The sequence below is a fragment of the Sinohyriopsis cumingii genome, chromosome 3 (assembly GCF_028554795.1).
Source record: "Sinohyriopsis cumingii isolate HCF-2022 chromosome 3, ASM2855479v2, whole genome shotgun sequence".
NCBI classification, from domain to species: domain Eukaryota; kingdom Metazoa; phylum Mollusca; class Bivalvia; order Unionida; family Unionidae; genus Sinohyriopsis; species Sinohyriopsis cumingii.
This window is the reverse complement of record NC_142963.1, coordinates 37,050,526-37,069,745: the sequence shown is the minus strand read 5'-3', so window position 1 is coordinate 37,069,745 and position 19,220 is coordinate 37,050,526. Positions and strand designations below refer to the sequence as shown.

At 34.8% G+C, this 19,220-nt stretch overlaps 1 protein-coding gene across 2 annotated transcripts in view; it reads left to right on the top strand.

Moving 5' to 3' along the window:
- Positions 1–18,278, top strand: part of LOC149802700 (E3 ubiquitin-protein ligase ZNF598-like) — a 37,244-nt gene extending 18,966 nt beyond the window's left edge. For both annotated transcript variants that reach the window (XM_089952086.1, XM_089952087.1), the window contains 2 exons: positions 5,441–5,507; positions 6,545–18,278. In XM_089952086.1, coding sequence (XP_089808212.1) covers positions 5,441–5,507; positions 6,545–8,471 — 1,994 coding nt within the window. In that variant the 3' untranslated portion in view covers positions 8,472–18,278. The remainder of the gene's footprint in view (positions 1–5,440; positions 5,508–6,544) is intronic.
- The last annotated feature ends 942 nt before the right edge of the window (positions 18,279–19,220 follow it).

Sequence of the window (19,220 nt, the reverse complement as noted above, 5' to 3'; positions counted from 1 at the left end):
TTGATGGAGATAATGAACATCAGTCCTTGATGATTTTGCTACTGTTTTGAAACATTGCAAAAATTACTAGGCATCATGCAGATAACATTCATGACCCCAGTAATTCAGTGCCATCTTATTTGTCCACAACTTCATGCAACTTTTTCTCACTACTCCGGTACAAATCATACAGAGGTTTATCACTTAGAAGTACCTAACCTAGACAAGGATGTTACATTTGACAGCATGTAATGTGGGAGACATTCATAAAAAATAGTAAAATTGAGCACTGCCATTGACTTGAGCAGACTTAATTTATTACTACCCCAAAGATCAAAATGGTGATGGCAAGATCCATCAGTCTCCAGTGCAGTGCATATGCTATCAGTCATTACCTGTCAGACACCCATTTCCATATACCTAACCACATGGCAGCCTAGCTTAGAACCTGGCAGTACCCCAGAAAGAATCACTGATCCATGGGAAGCTACTGGCAAGATTTCTTACATACCCATGTTGGCAGAGCCCAAGACTCAAACCCACACAGACAGATGAGATGTCAGTGATGTGTAAAGGTGAGCACCTTAGACAATTCCACCACCTAGGGCCCTTAATAGGATCAGGTAATTATTTGATTGAGAAGGGAAAGTTTTGAGTAAGTCAGAAATACTTGCCTGATACTGTCAATCCCTCTCCACTTATCCCCACAATGCGTGTTATAGGTCTTCAGATTTAAGCTGGTAGTATGATGGACATGGATGGGCATGTTGTGGGAATAATAGGATTTCAACTGTAAGAGTTACTTCCCTTTGTACAGATGGAAAAATGTTTTGCATCATCATGGATAGCTGGATTTGGATGTAGCAGAGATTAATCTCCTAATCTTAATGTGATTAGGTAAGTATTTTTAGAGAAATATAATTTACTAAAAATTACCTTTCTACTTGTACAGCGAGAAGTTGCCACCAATTTATACCATTTATCAAGCATTACAAATATTCTCAGAAACCCTCCTCATGTTTTTCAACAATTAAAATTGAGATAGGGCAGGCAGATTTTTAACGACACAGAGGTGTTTGATATTCACCAACCTGGCCAGGTGGCATCCTGTGTATAAATTTGATTATGAGTAAATTTTCATCTATGCATTTATTGCAGAGTGCAACATGACCTGTGCCAAAATTTCATCAGCATGACATTCTAGCAAAGCTTTTTTATTGTCAATTTTTTATCTGTGTAATATAAAGTGAAATTGAATCTGTATTGTGTGGAAATTGAAATCAGAAAATTCTGAAGTTTATATTCTGTGAACTTTAATAAATAATAGGACCCATATTTTAGTGTTCAGTACCAAGAACTGCAGATAACTAGTGTTCATTTCGTAAGTTTGTTTTTAGACCATTTTATCCTGAATATGACTACAGTCATAGTGTAATGTTTTGTTTTGAACATGACTAAGGTTGTAATCTACAACACATATTGTGTTGTTTCTATAGAAATATGTTACACATCTTAAATGGTTATATACTTTTGTCACCAAAAAAGGAAATAGAGCATGTCTGTGTTGTGAGATTTTCAAGGTTCCAGTGGGTCCTGGAATCCTGTAAAAGTTTTTATTTTAAAAAAATAAAAATTCAAAAATTTGATAACTGCTAATTCCTTAGAGCACCAAGCACCGATTTCTTTTTTAAAAAAAACTTGTTTCAAGCATGACACTTTCAGGGTTTGGGAAAGTGAAGGAGTTTGTTTTTGTTAAGTCCGCAGATCCCAGGATTTTACAAGAAACAAGAAAAGTGCTTGATTGATTGAAAATCTGTTGACAGTGAAGTAGTTGCATGGTGGCTACCATATAAACTAAAGAAAATTAGATAATGTTTTGATTATTTAGGCTAGAGATTTTCCACTAATTTCATCTCTAAAACAAATGCATCAATTGAAATTCACAAATGTGACAGATGCATTACAGGGTTCTCAGTAGCTTTAAAAACTAAGCAGTCATTTGATCTTTTACTCAAAAACCTCAGTAGTCCAAATGAAAATCACATAAGTCAAGACTCGTTTGTTTTTTTTATAAGTCGTGAGCTCATAACTGGGATTGTTTGTTATTCATGGGGCAAACTGATGTTTAAAGATTAATTGTTTCATGTTGAATTAAGAGAAACACTTGTTATGAATTTTTTAACTTTGGTGGCTTAAGTGGTTAGAGTGTCTGCATCATATGCAGGAGGTTGCAGGTTTGAATCCTTGCAGAACCATACCAAAGACTTATAAGAATAGTACTAGCAGCTGCCTTGCTTGGTGCTCAGCATTAAGAGGTTAGTGTTAGGACTCGTTGGTTACGTGTCAGAATAATGTGACTGGATGGTACATGATGCTACATGTTTGCAGCATGATGTCCCAGTGCTAGATGTTACTATAAACTGCCACACTGCAGACATTGTAGCAATATGACTAAAATTGTTAAAGTGACCATATAAATTTTAAAAAAACATGCACAAGGATGCTGACAAGTTTAAGTGGGACAGATATAGCAATTATTTTTGTGCAAGTGTTTCTCTTCCTAATATTTAGTATATTAAAACACAGAAAGGATTATTTTATTATTTATTACATTTATAACTTTAAACATGTTCTGTTTTTAACTCCTCAAATAATTTTAAATGCAGAAATATACCACTACAACTATAACTGTTATCTATTCATCAAAATATCAAGAATGAACATCAGAGAATTGCCAGCCAATTATGTTCCTCTATTTTTACTTTATACACACTTGGTAACAACCATTTCTGCATCCAATTTTTCTACCAGGTCTTTCTTCTCATATCTTAATGAGTTTTGTAAACTGCTCATGTTCAAGTCTAAACCTGTTTTTGTCTAAAGACATTTCTGGCTAGAAACACCACACTTGAGCTACACTTGTTTGCAGTGCTGTCAGGATATACTTACCCAATACACAATACTCTGGAAACATGTCACTGTATTTGTCATTTAGTTCCTGATGCACATATTTTAGTGACTTTCCACTGAGTTTCTTGATGACTACCCTAAACTTTAAAAAAAGTTTTGTTTCATTCTGTCAGTGTCTGCAAATCCACCATGGTATCCCTTTGGTCCGAGCTGTTCACAGATAATCTGAGTCCTAGATGTCCATAACGTGATATACCAGACAAGAATGTTGACAGATATCTGGGATTAAGGACTTGGTTTGCTGTTTGTATCTTATTCAGAGATGATTCCTCAAATCTGTTTTGAAGGCTCATATTCAGATTGTTTATATAGCTGTTTGCAGCATTTTGAAACAATATTCTGTTCTTCTGAGTGCCCATCACTTGTCCTGCTTTGTACCTGTATTTGTTTTCCACCACCTAATTGTACACATTTGGCAACTCTTCACTGCTGTTAATTTTTTCAGCTGTTTTTGTGTCCAGATAGTCCTCTTAACCATGAAATTCACAACCTCAATGTCTAACTCGTCTTTTCTGAAATACAAAGCACAGTTTGTTCACAATCTTCAGCACATCTGTCAAAAATGCTGTGTGCAACACAAATGCTGACTCGTAACTTTACTTGACCTTTGGCCTCAGAACTTCCAGCTGCAGCTTGGTTTTCTGGTACGATGGCTGGGTACATTTCATCGATTGCTTTCACAGCACGCAAACATGATATTTGTTCAGTTAAAAAATGTGCCTGCAACTCAAAACATATTTTTCATTCTAAAAATATGTGCCTACAACTCAGATCTTGATATATTTCATAGTAACCAATTTCCTTGCAACTCAAAACATTTTTCTTTACTAAAAAAGGCTACCTGCTCCTCGAAACATATTTATTTTCCTGAAAGATGTACCTGTGACCCCTTCATTATACTAAAAGATGCACTTACAACTCAGTCAAGCTATTTCAAGCAGAAGAAACCCATTCTTCACATGAAATGGTGTACTGAACTATCATTTTCGGCTCTTTACCCTTTTAAATAAATTTGTCAACCAGTTTTTCTGTTACATGAGCTAGTTTGGTGTTTTGTCTTTGATTTTCTGGCATCCTTACTCCAGTCACATATTGTTAATCCATTTCTGTCTTTCAAAGCATTCACCCATGGAAATTCACCATTACCTAACAACTTCAAGATTTACTCACTTCCTCAGGGTTAACACTAACTTTTGTTTCTTTGGTGTCTGTTCTTTTTGCCTGTTAAAGTAAATCAGTTGCCAATAAAACAAAGTTTGTCCACTTACATTTGACAAATGGCTTTTTGAGCTGCCACATTTTCTAGTTTTGTTATATTGGATACAGTTTAATGTGTAATCAGAAGCTGATATTTGATAAATTAACTGATGAGGTCATTATTGGTTCCAAACGTTTACATTCTACCAAATGAAGCAAGTTAATTGCTACTAAAACAGAAAGTTTGTCCACTTACCTTTCACAACTGGTTTCATGAGATGCCTTACACTTTTGTCAGCTTGATTATAATTTAGTGGGCAATTAAACAAATACCTGTATATGATTCAAAGTTAATCCATTCAAGTTGTAATTATTTTTCTACTTCTCTAAGTATCATAAACATCAAAGATAATCCCAGAACAATCTAACCTTGCTTGAATTAGCACACCTAAGTGTGACGTCATTGACCTGTTATCTTTGAATAATATCAGCAGATAAGGTGTAAACAGTAAAGGAAATGTAGTTTTACCCATTCCCCTGCCTGCCTGATTAAGGGAGCCACTAGTTCAGTTGGTGGAGTATCTGACTCGTAATCCAAGGATTGCTGGTTAGATAGCAGCTAGGTAGCAAAGGCACTTGGCTCCCATTTACTTATAGCCAATTATTTGCTGAACAGTGCCATTTAAAATAACCAGCTAACCAGCCATAAAGCAAAATATGTAGCAAATCAAGTATAAAAGCTATTGGAATTTTATCTGTAAAATGAATCGACATTGATTACAGTGTTTTACTTAGTAAATTCTACTATTACATCGATAGTTTGAATTGATGTGGCAGCTGAGTGGTCTAAGGCATTTGCTTTTACAGATCATTCACACACAAGTTTGTCAGTAGCTTCTTGTGGGTCAGTATTTCTTCCTCCACCAAATATACTGGCCACCATGGATAGCCATCATGTGCTGAAAAGTGGCATGAAACCCCACACATCTGAAGCATACAAACTTTAGATGTTTACTGTAGGCAGGAATTTTCTTGTAAATATGATGTCCAATAAAAGTTATTTTTGTTAGCTTTAAAATAAAATAGTTTCTGCTCTGAAAATAAAACCTTGGCAGTTCAGCGTGAGATTGAGTTTCCACTGTCAGCAAATTCAGTTTAAATTTTTCAAGGTAAAGTTCTACGTCATTGTTTGTGATTAAAATTTCTAGCTACCGTTTTTCATAATTTCTGTGTTAGATGTTTTAAAAGCAAAGTAAATTTCACAAATGCCTTTAACAAGTCCTTCTATATACAGGTGTAATAACCGGACAGAACTATGAAGAAATTCAGCGCTATCAAGGTGGAAGTCAGCGCTACAATAGGTAAGGCTTAATTCCCAAATTCTAGATCCTTTAGCAAAGTGGCACTGTTTTGTAGGACATCTGATATTATTTCTGTTGTCCAGTTCCTTTATCCTAAAATTAAAAGCTGTGGTGGCTTAGTTGTCAGTGTGCATGTTTGAAAGTACAGGTTTTGATCCTGCCTTCAGATCAAACTGGGTTGGCTACAGTGGTGACTTTGACAAAGTACTTTTGTCCAATTTCAATGGTAGTAAATAACCTGCTTCTGTTGTTGAGCCATAAAACACGAAACCAGATCTAAAATTATCCAGTATGATCTTATTGTTATGTAACAATGGTTGCATATCCATAAGGAACATGGGTGTTTATGTGTGTGCACCTTTCAAGCTTCAACATTTATATGATTTTCACATTATTATACAGCATTTCAGTTTTGAATAACAGGATGCCATTGCTTCAAAAGTATCATGCTGATTATTGTGAACAAACAGTAATTTGTGTGATTGCTGACTTCATTGGAAAATAGTGATTCATTTCCTCAGTTTGGTATGATAAATGAGGCTTACATCTGCAGTTATCCACTAATTGTTGAAAATTGATGAAAGAAGTTTTAAAATGGTAAAATCATTTTGCACTTGAAAGCATAGCAAACCTGACCATTCCTTTTTCCATTTTCAGACATAAATGTATCAAGAACACTTCATTATGGATATTGGTAAAATATCTGGCTATATAATGCTCACATATGGTCTCCCCAACCCCATTCAGAGATATTTGAAAGATATTGTTCATTCTACAATAACTTATAAAAAAAAGAATTGAATTGTTTCTTTACTAGTTAATGTTATATATATATATACTTTTATTATGACATTCTTGCAACTCTGGAGTTATTTCCCTTTACAGTCATAGTGATCCTGTGTACTCTGGGTCAGTAAGAATGTAAATCACTTAAACATGAAATAAAACCAATATCAAATGGAACCATAATAAGGAGGAGGCAGGACATTTACCTAGAAAAGTTTATAAGAGATAACACTATCATACTTACTTTACAGGGAAAATTATGATCTACAACGAGCACTGACCCAATCTCTGACAGATGTGAAGCAGGAAAAACAGAAATCTAGCAAGGACTCGAAGGCAGCTCTAAAAGTAGATGAAGACGGTTTTCCTTCTCTCGGTGGTGATAATCTGGCAAGAGCACCAGATCCCAACAGGAATTCAGAAAAAGATGATGTCAAACAGGAAGTTAGATCTTCCATGGCCTCCCACTTAGCTTTAGCAAACAGTATGTCTGTACAACATGGAATGCTCCACTTAAACAATTTTCCTTCCTTACATGCAGAAAATATTGTGCCAAATGTAAATTCGGACTCAAAGAAAACCTATAATCAACCATCAAGTGGTCGCAATTCTCCATATACTTCTGTAACATCGATTAGTGCGAAACATGTAGAGGACTTTCCTGAGCTTCCTGTTAAACTTAAACAGACGACTGAAACCCCATTAACATCAAACACTTGGGGTAAAAATAAAAAATCTACTAGTCATAATACATTAAATGAAAAATTTAGTAAAAAGCCTAAATCAGATAGCCAAAAATCACTGACTGTACCAAAAACTTTATTAAAAAATACAGCACATGTTGTACAGGAGGATGACTTTCCATCACTTGGTAGTTCAATACAACCAGGTTCTATAAATAGTTCTTGGAATAAGTCATCATTATCATCATCATCTACACTTAAAGCTGTACAAAATGGAACAAACATTTCTAGTGTCAATAATCATAGAACTGAAATAAATTTTGATAACTCTAATGAAAGGACTAAAAATAAAAAGAAGAAAAAGAAAAAGAACAAGGGCAATAATGAAGTGGACAAATTGAAGGAGAATTTTAAAGAGTCGATGACTTCATCTCTTGAAAATATTGCTAGTAGTTTTTTGGAGAACAGAACCGAGAAAACTTGCAAATATAATAAGGATCTTGAAAATGATGACAGGAGCATGGTTCAGAAAAAGGACTTGTGTGCACCAGAATTGGAGAGAAATCTTGTCACAAAGGGTGTAGATCTTGTTCCAGTCACAAAGGATGCAGAGATTGTTCCAGTGGATGCAGAGAGTGTTCAAGAGAGACTGCATCAGGCTCTGCCTCTTGAAGTAAAAAGTGAGGACGAAGTTCAGCTGATACCAGCATCCAATGGAGAAGTCCTATTAGACAAAGACTTTCCTAGTCTTTTAGCCACAGTGAAACCCACTAAACCCCCACCCCCAGGGTTTAAGTTTTCTGTCCCCACCCCTGGCACCAAAGCACCACCAGGATTTGGTTCTGTGTCTTCACAGAAAACTCCTCCACCAGGGTTCTCAGTACAGCCAGATACTACCTCAGAGGGAAAGACACTGATGGATATCGGGATAGGCACATTGTTGCCTATGGCAACAGATGTAGTGAAGTTTGAGTATCGCCAGCCAGATGAATTTCAGAATCGCAACATCCAGCTTATCAGTGAAATCAAACATATCCTAGATAGTGATTCATCTCAGTTTGGAGAGTTTAAATCTTTTTCAGCAGAGTTTCGAAGGGGAGACATACATGCAGACGAGTATTATAAGCAATGCGAGTCTTTGCTCGGAAAGGAGAAGTTTGCTCTTGTTTTTCCAGAACTTCTTGCACTGCTCCCAGACATCGAAAAGCAGCAGGAACTGTTGACAGTGTACATGCAGATGGAGAACCTGATCAGCAAGGACAAAGGATCGGACATATTAAAGATCAGCAGCAGAAGCAGTAATTCTCGTGGATCCTGGAGTATGACACTGTCTGGGTTCCTTACATGTCAGACATGTCAACAGGTACTAGTCCGTAAAGACTACAATTCTCATGTCAAGCAACACAACTTGGATACGGACTTTCCCTCTCTCCATGGTGACTCAGAACCAGTCTCACAACGACTGGGGCTAGGAGCATGGGTCAAGGCCAAGTAGACTTTTTGAGTGGAACTGTGATATATTAGAATTTAGTTTCACTGAGAAAATGGACCTAGAGTTTAATGAAGCGCACACTATTCAGTTTTACTTTTATGACTACCAGAAGTCACCAGTTTTTGCTTTGCAAATTATACACTCAATAAACATTGAATAATTCTTGCTGCAATGAATACAGCTGGAATATACTTTAATTATTGGTAATGCCATCGCCTTGTTCCTAAATATGCTTTTGATTTATAATTTAATGATCAGTTAAAATCATCTTTGATATCTCTCATATCCAGTGTACCTCACATCTCATGCTATGTCCTGAAAGAAAATTGTTCTTTTTTTTCCAATTCTGTGACCAAGCTATGGTCAGAAAGACAGATTTCCTAAATTGAAAACATCACTGCTGTCCTTTGCCATATACACTCCCTTATAGGATGAATCTATCTGCAAAATGCACAGAACCAGATCTGCCATCCCATAATGCACCAGCGGATCTGGGTCTGTATAGTTTGTTGGGCCATCAGTCGAACAAACACCATAGATCCTGATCTGCAGGCACATTATGCTACAGCAGATCAGGATCTTTGTTGTTTGCAGTTGGACTCGACTTAAAAGTGAGTAAATAAGTTACCTTATAAATGTTACTAATTGCCACATTATTCAGACTGTACAAACTGTGTAGTCGTCAAATGACCTAAAACAACTGTATAGATTATATACTTGCTTATTAGTCAAGTCAGACTGCAGATAAGGGTCATGTTGTTTGTTCTACTGATTACTCCTAACACACTGCACAGACCCAGATCTGCTGTTGCATAATGCACCAGAAGATCTGGGTCTTTGCAGTTTGCAGCTGGACTTGTCGTACAAGCGTGTATAATATTTTATTTCAAATGGGTTTAAAGAACATACATTTGGGTGATTCCAGCATGACAGAGCTGTAGTAATACAGATGGTACAGTAATTTAATTTTGAATTCCATCCAAAATTATTTTTGAAATTACAAACAATTGTCAGTTAAATTTCATGTTTGTTCATTACTACCATTAGTGGATTCATCTAAACTGCCAGCTAATGACAAATATTCACTTTTTCCATGGGGACATATTTGTGTGGATTGTGAGGTTCCTCAGAGCCATGTATTAAATAACCCATTGAAAAATGAGCCACATGTGATGCAAACACACACACACACACACACACACACACACACATACAACATTCATTTTTTCTTACTGATATATTTGTGGCTTTCAGCAAAGCTCAATGATTCAGCTTTATTACTGTTGTAAAATGTTGTCTTTTACATGCATTTGTTTTATTTGAACTGTCTTTCAATGAAATATGTGTAATTATAAAGCATTTATTTTGTGTCAATATGCATGTATGTATGAAATATATGGTAGCTGCTGGTATCACTCACAGCCTTAAACCAATAGATGAGATAAGTAAGGACATAGAAAAAAGACAGATTGTAGCATATTTAATATCTAATATTATTGACAAGTGAAGAAAGAATAATAAAATGATAATAGGAAGATTAGATTTAATGCTTTTTTTTCTACATTGATTCTTGACTGAGGTGAAGTTGTTTTTCAGAATACTTGTGTGAAAAAATTTCGTTTTATTCTCTGTGACTTAAGATGATCATGACATTAACGCAATGGCTTAAATGTGGTAAATTCAAGTTGAATGTATAATATTACCATTCCATATGTGAATCAAACATTCAACCAGCAGCCCCCTTCTCAGTGCAGTCAGCAAGAAATACAGTGGAATCACCTTGGTACCTGTTTCATGTCAACAGTTACCAGATACTGCATGCATACATATGGATAGGAACAATGCTTTATAATTGTTTATAATAAAAAAATTCTTCAGCAATGGTTTCATTTAAACAAACACGTAAAAAAAAAAATATTACAGTACTTAAGTTGAATTTGCAATAACAGTTTTTTATCACAAGGAATATGGTGGTAAGAAAATGTTGTAATGGCTTTCTGCATTACATGTGGCACATTTTTTGTTGGGTCTTTAATCTTGTGGTTTGGAGCAACCATAAATCCACCAAAAAAAATTTACCCCATGAAGAAAGTGAAACCACGGTATCTTTTCACCCATAAGATGGAGGTAACTAGACACTATTTCATTTTTATTGCTTGATGATAACGCCTATGCCTTTTTTCTTTGCATAATACAGTATCTCGTAAATAGCTTTACATAATCTTCACTGATTAAAGCAGATATTTTCAGAGTTAAGCCATATAAGAGACTCTTGGGGATTGTCATAGAAAATGTTCTTCTTGTATAGATTGATACATACAAATCATTGTCTCAACATAGCAAGCATAATGAAAGAGCAAAAGTCTGGCTGTCAACTGAGTTGCTGTTTGCTTATCAGGTTTCCACTTCTTTTTAAAGCTTTTCTTTTTCATGGAAATTTTAGTGCCTTTAGTTTGTACTGGTGAATTGTTAGATATTTTAATGTTGCTAACACTTTTAAAGTTGCAAAATATCACATTGGATCAAAGTGTCAAGATGAATCAGTTTAATTCAGTACAGTTAAATAAATTTATACAAGGAGTCCATCTTTTTCTTTTGTATTTTATTGGAATGTTGAGAACTAGGTCTGAAATAAAGATCATTCCATTATCTTGTGTCTATCAATTCTTGTGTTATACTTACCTAGTCTCTTTTTTTATTTTAATTTCCTGTATTCAAAAAATGTAACTGTCCCAGCTTTTCATATGTTTAGTAAACTAGGGTAGATACTTTGTATATTTTGTCATGTTTCCTTCTTTTCAGTTCCACACACATAAACAATGGTTGAGGGAATACCTTAGTGTAGAATATATTCTCAGACTCCATCTTTTTCAATGGCTGTTTTTAATGAACAGGCAGGAAGTCCTGTTGTCAGCCACAATTTATGTATTTCTCCATCTTTCATAACTTTAATAATTTGCGTAATGAATATATTTTTTAATTTATCTGAGGGAATACAGAATTTTAAAACTTAATACCATACATCATTTTTGAGGAATTTTAGTTGTTAATGTATTTTCCAGAAATAATAATAAATGATGTTGTTTTAGGTTTTAATGCCATTTTTTAGCACATGATAGGCTATACATGGCGGCCAGTATTAATGGTGGAGGAAGAAACCGGGAAAACCCCGGAAGGAACCACCGACCCACGAGAAGCTGCCGGCAAGCTTTCTCACATATCCACATTGGCCGAGCCCGAGACTCGAACCTACGCAGACAGAGGTGAGATGGCAGTTATCCATGACGAAGAGTGCTTTAGACCACTCGGCCACTCAGGGCCCCTAATAATAATAAATGAAGACATGGACATATAATTATGAACAAGTTTTTAAGTTGAAGCCAGTTTTTTAATGTAGTTTGTGATTTAAAAAAATCCTAATTGCCGATGCATGTTGGTGTTTTGAATTGTAAATGTTTTCCACTGGTACTTAACATTGTCATATTTCTAAAAATAATTTCTCATGGTAAAGACAATATGTTTGGGATTAAAGCACAAAAAAAGATTAAACCACAAAAGTAGAAACACTGAACTTATTCATTTTATGGTACATTTTGCACTTTTGCTTTCAGTTACTGTATGTCAATCAGACCATCCAGGAGTGTGATTTTCTGATGTATTTAAAATATCAGCTAAGAAAATCTTTGGTAGTAAATATTTTGTGATGTTAAAGATAACAAGTATAAATAACAAGTATAAATGGATGGGTAAAAAATTATTTTAAAAAACATGTAAATATTATTGATAATAAAAATTAGATTTGGAAAATATTTAAAGTTTGTAAGTCTGATGTATAAAAAGACCATACAAAAGTTGTTCTGTAAATATAAGGCAAAACTCTAAAAGCATTGCAAGCCCAAATTGACAAAGTTGGAAATTGAATAATAGTATTGGAGAAAGAAAAACACCCAAGATATTAACATGTTTGTAAACTATTTTAGAGAACTTGATTGGACTTTTGAGAAGAATAAAATGAATATCTTTATTATTTTTTTACATTTGAAAATGAGAGGTTAAATGTAATACTCTTCAAAAAACTAAGCAAGCCTTTAAGAAATCTGAAATGGAACAAAATGGGAGTTATTGGTGAAATCATAACCATGGGTGCTGACTTTGTTCATGTACATTATTATGCATTCTTTGTTAAGTGTTTACTAGTTGTAGATCAGGAAAGCTTATCGGATGGTGTCTGGTCCATCCTACAATGTCCATTGTTCATGCAACCAGCACAAGTTTATGAATACTCCTCCTTGGGGATTGCCACTAAATTTGACACACACATTTATCTCAAGGTCATGCAGGGCCTAAATGAAAATGGTGCTGCTCAGACATCCAATATGGCCACCACAGATGACATCTTGAAAATCTTTTTGTTGGTTTTTCTTCAAAATTTCAGCAGAAGACTTGTTATGCATGTCTAGTTCATTCAGAATGAAAATGGTTCCACTTGGACATCTTGAAAATCTTGTTATCTACTTGACCAGAGTGGATGGTCATATCAACAGAGTTTTCATTAATGACTTCTTAGAAATTGGTAACAATGTGACATCCAGTATGGCTGTCTTGCAGCTGACTTAAAAATCTTTTTATTACCATTCTTTCAGAGCAAATGTTGGTATTGACATTGGGTTTTCACCAGAAGTCTTCTTATGAGGTCTGATTGATACTAAATGAAAATGGTCATGATCTGACGTGAGACCACTCCAGTGGCCTAGTGGCTAGAGCGGCCGCATCGATGCAGGAGGTTGTGGGTTCAATCCCCAGCTGAGTCATTAAAAAAAACTTAGGACTGGTCGGCCTGGTGTCAGGATAATGTGACTGGGTGGGACATAATGCTACATGTCTGCGGCATGATGCACCAGTGCTAGACATCACTATAAACTGCCACACCACAGACACCGTAGTGATATGACTGAAAAATTGTAAAGCTATGTTAAAAATCCAAATCACACACACACACACACATCTGACATGAAAAATATGGTAACCATCTTCAAATTCTTTTTGTTGCTTGTCAACCAGAACAAAAGGTCATATCATAGATTTTAACCAGAATTCTTGTGATGTCCTTTTGGTTCTCAATGGAAATATGACCACCAGTGACCATTTGGAAAATCCTGCTCAGTTTAACTGAATTTTCATATTAGTATAAGGTTTTCGCAACAAAAAAAGACTTAATATGACCATTCTTACAGAGAAGAAATCAGCATGGGGCTTCACTGGAAGACAAATTATGCCGATTTGATCTACAATATGGTCACAGTGGCCATCTTAAAAATCGTGTCACGAGTCCTCCTGGAAGGAAGAAAGGAAGGAATATCAACATTGAGTTTTTCATCAGAAGACCTTTATTGATCTGGTATGGCAACCACCTTGAAAATCTTGTAAATAGAAGGTCATAATGACATGGAGTTTTCACCAGAAGAATAATTATGATGTCTAATTGGTCCTGAATGCAGATATCAGACCTTAACAATTACTGCCACAATGAACCTATTGTAAATCTTGTCATTTATTCTCCAGAATGATAATATCACTTGGAATGATGTCCAATTTGGCCTGGATGAAAGCAGTCTTGATCTTCCATCTAACATGGCTGCCACAGTGACTAACTTGAAAATTGTATTGCTCAAGAATTTCAGGGATTGTTTCAGCACTCAATAGTTAAAAAGAAGAAATGGTCTTATCTTGAATTCCAGGAAATTCTTTTTGGCTAGTCAGTTCCACTGAGGGGCTCTTGTTGCGTTTGGTTTGGGAGGTGGGGTTGCACCAAGAAAGTTCTTACAGTTGGCCCTACCTTCCCTGCTTTTTCCAACTTTTCTTCAAATCAGCCCTTCTGTCCCTTGTTTTTCTTATATTTTGGGGAAAGTGTTCTTTCATCCATGTATGTCATTACTGTCATGTAGAGGTTATTTGCCTCTCGGTGCATTCTTTTCATTAGTTGATAGAGTTGTAAGAGAACATAAGGTAATGTGGTGTTGTCAATTTGCCCAAGCAGCCTCTCCATCTGTTTCATATGCTTCATTAGGGGTAGAGGTTGCATGTCATTTTATTTGAACTGTAATTTCAGATAAAGGTCGACTTCTGCAATGTGGCATGAGGGATCATGAACTCTGGTGGAAGGATGCATCATGATGAGTACTATACTCTTCACAAACGTAGGTCGCTGTGGCCAATATTTTACACTTTTGTGACTTGGGTTTAATTTCTGGCTTGATGTTTATTTCTCAGACACTGGTTATGCTTGAATTGCAAAATTGTTAATGATGTGCATCTCTTAAAACTACATCCTTTCAACAGAAGCAGCTTTTCATAATCACTTTTACAGATTTGGTTAACTGTTTGCATTTAGAATGTGACCACTTGAGTTTTTAGCATGCTGTGTGCATACTCTCCTGACTAGAATCATGAAACTTTGTGAGGGAATGCATCTTGAAAAGTTCTACACATTTGTTGTAAAGAGTTCACAGTGATATGTTTCATGCTTCACTGACTTTGTTGAAATTTTGTGTTTAAAGTTCATTTACATCTGAATGAGTATTGGAATTAGATGAGTGGAGTGCATGCATTTTATTTGTGGCCTCAGCAGCTTATCAAGGTAATTAGATGTATGAACTCTGCTTCTGATAGTGGCCATACTTGGCTGTTACTCGAAGCTCGTGACTTTGTCTTCCACTGGTGAACAATGTTAATAGCTTCTGAAACAGAATTTGAGAAGCATGATTTAAAAGAATGAAAAACTAAATCTCTGGTTTTTGTCAATTCATTATAGTATATCTACTTTGATAAAAATTGCCGGTAGCTTCTCGTGGGTCGGTGGTTCTTTCTAGGGTTTTCCCTGGTTCTTCCTCCACCATTAATACTGGCTGCCATGTATAGCCTATCTTGTGCTGAAAAATGACATTAAACCCTATAACAAGAACAACTTTGATAAAAAAGAATGTTTTTTGTATTGTCGGTTTTTGTTTTTTTATGCCCTGCGACAGAGGTCAACATTTTGTTCTGAAGGTCCCTTTAGTCTGTATTTATTTTCTGCATGAAAATTAATGTTTACAATTACTGCTGGAAACATTTAAAAATATGGTAAAGGTAACTTCTAAACGCTTTGTAAAGGTGAGCAATTTAGTTGTTGATTGAATTCTAGTCTAAATTATGTATTATAGTACAATTCCAGAGTCTTGGAGAATTTTGGAATTATGAAGCCAATAAGAATAGTTGTTTCATTGAATTGTTCACCTCTAAGTACAAAGTGCATGCCGTTATAGACACATCGGGTTCAAATCTGAAAAAGCCTGCCAGTAGCTTCCTGTGTGTAAGTGGTTCTTCTAGGGTTCTGCTTTCGCTAAACATGCTGGTTGTCTTGTATGATCTGTCATGTGCCAAAAAATTGTGATAAACCATCAGAACCAAAACCAAACTGTTCTAAATACAAGACTTAATTAGAAAGAACTGGTTTAGTAAAAGAAAACTAAATTGATACTCTAAGTCAAATAGCATTTTTTTCACTTCATGCTCTTTTATACATTTTAAAAGTGTACCAAAGACCTATTTTGTGCTTTTGTTGGTTGTGAAAAGGCATTCAGCACTGTTCGGAGATCAGTTGTTTATAATAATGATAAATAACTACATATTGGTAATATGTAATGTTACAGCAAGTAATGTATGTCCAATACACAGGGAGTGTTCAAATTTATTTATTGTATATATTCATTAGTCTAGTGTACCACTCTGGTGGTCTAGTGGTTAGAGCGTCTGCCTTGGATGCTGGAGGTTGTGAGTTCGACCCCCGTCCAAGTCATACCAAAGACTTACAAAAATGGTACTAACAGCTGCCTCTCTTGGCGCTCAACATTTAGAGATTAGTGTTACGACTAGTTGGCCTGGTGTCAGGATAATGTGACTGGGTGGGACATCATGCTACATGTCTGAGGCATGATGCCTCAGTGCCAGACATCACTATAAACTGTTACAACGCAGACATTATAGCGGTATGACTGAAAAATTGTTAAAGCTAAGTTAAAAATCCAAATCGCATACACACACATTTGTCTAGTAAAAGTACAAACATCAAAGATCCTGTTCTGACATAATGCACCTGCAGAGCAGGGTCTTTGTTGTTTGTTCTACTAATTACTGCTAACAAACTGCACAGACCCAGATCTGCCTGTGCATTATTCTATGGCAGATCTGGGTTGTGCAATTTGCAGTTGGATGCACAAGTGTGTATATGAGATGTGTGTAAATACAACGAGGACTGTTCCAATTTATTTCCATTCTAATGTGGAATATGGCAAAGTGAATATTTCACATTATTTGCTTTCATTACCTGTATATCTTAATGGTTTGAAGATTGTTTTACTCACATATGGTTGTAATGGTATGAATTTTAGGCAAAATAACTCTTTGTTGCATATAACCTATGTTATATTTGTGATTCTTTATTCTTAATTCCTGCAGGTAATGACAAAGATTTTCTAAATATCTTCTTTTTATGTATATTGTAAAGAATAGAGATTGAAAGTAATGTAGATAAAAACCAAAAAGACAACTCGCTCTTGTTTTTGCACAGTTAGAATAATGTGCTAGAATAATATGCTTTCTCGCTACTTTTTTCTTTCTTTCCCCAAAAACCTATTTTCCCATATCCTGTACCTTCCCTTGGTACAGCAGGTACTCACCTACCTTCAACTTGCCCAGTTAGACAAGCTGCTGAAGGGACTGGCTGCCATGTCTGCTAAATTAGTTCTGTTTGGTTCAAAAAAAATGTAATCTTGTTTTTATTTAATTTTGATTTTATTCATTGACATTTTTATTGAAATTAGTTGATCAGTACCTTTTTTGAGGATTGATTTTAGAAATAATTTACTTCCCATTTAACTAAAAAGAGGATTGCTGATGAAGCAAGGAAACTATGTTTCTTCTACAGAAAAGAATCAGTACCTTTTCATTTCCAATGGACTTACAACTGAAAATTTTTAAAACCTCAGTTTGGCCAATTCTGTTCAATGAATGTGATGTCCAGTGATAATTGGATTAAATATGTACGTAAAGAATTCTTAGGTACCATATCATTCACAAGAAAAGTACATCATTATCAATGTTGTGTTAAGAAACGAAAGTTAATGTTATGTTTACCAAATTGAAATTGTTCTATTTTGGGCCAATCTGTAAGTGGAAAAATGTTTCAAAAATGTTGTATATTATAGTTCATGATGATGATGTTACAGGCATCAGCAGTTTATTTTAATTAGATTTTTTTATGACATGGGTTTGAACTACATACACTGTAATTATCTAGGTCATCTCCATTGTGATGTAAACTGATAATTTAAATCAGTTTGATTCACGTGTAAACTTAATTTAAATCATTTTGATTCACATGTAAACCAGTAATTTAAATCAGTTTGATTCACATGTAAACTGATAATTTTGATCACATGTGAACATGATTTAAATCATTTTGATTGTGATTTAAATTCATGATTTGAATTATTTTGGCTGTGATGTAAAATGATTTAAATTATTCTGATTTCTGATTTTAACTGCTGATTTAAATCATTTTGATAAACTGATGGTTGTCACTATTACTCCATAAAGCTATACCTCAGTATTTTCATGTATATTAATCATGCTTACACTTTTCCCTTTTCCTGTTTTTGTCCCTTTTTCTCTTTATCAGCTTCACCAAATGGCATTTTAATGTGTTGTGTGTTTTCACTTGACCACATATGTTGTTAGGCCTGAGTTGGTAATAAAGTTTTGTGTAATTCATGTCAGTTCAATTCTGTTATTATTATTATTATTAGTAGTAGTAGTAGTAGTAGTAATTATTAAAGGTTGGTCTTGTAATTAAGATGGATTTATGATAAAGAATCAATGTAACTTAACCATTTAGGTCCTTTTTTTTACAAAGTAAATGAGACCTTTAAGGCATTTAGATTGTTGTTCTTGTAGTGATTGATATGTTGAGTCAAGTCAAAAATGTAATACAAATTCACAACAATTATGTAAGCCCCACTGATCTGTTACACCAACAATACTAAAAGACTTATACATAAGACATGTAGGAAATTAAAATGTATACAGATATTAAAACACCTATCATTAGTGCAGACATGTGCAAAAGCAAGACTTGACACAAAATCAATAGACAAGGTACATGGAAACCAATGTTTTATTGAAAACTATAATCAGGGTAGAGAGATAATTACCATATATATAACATAAATTAAAAGGCATTACAGCAGTGTATCTGCAGAAAAAAGAAAGGCATATCTTGTCAATAATGGAAGCAAGGAGTTCTTAAATGAGCTTATTAACATGAATAATGTGGCAATTAGTAACATTTAGAAGGTACCTTATATACTTGCTTGCAAGTCTAGTCAAAGATCTTGATCTGCCATAGCATAATGTGCCAGTAGATCAGGGTCTGTCTGTTTTGCTGATGACACCTAACAAACTGCACAAACAGAGATCTACCAGCACAAAATGCACAGTTCTTATAATCGAGTACATCATTATTATATTGAACATCTGCTGAAAGCAGAAAGCATACTATAGCTTACTGTTATGTATATTTGATTTAATTTATATTTGATTTACTTTAATTGTTTGTTAGTTTTAATTTTTTTATTCCATTACATGCTATTGTAATGTAACTTTATTTACTGGATTTGACATTTTCCAAACATTAGTTTGACCTGACAGTTTTTT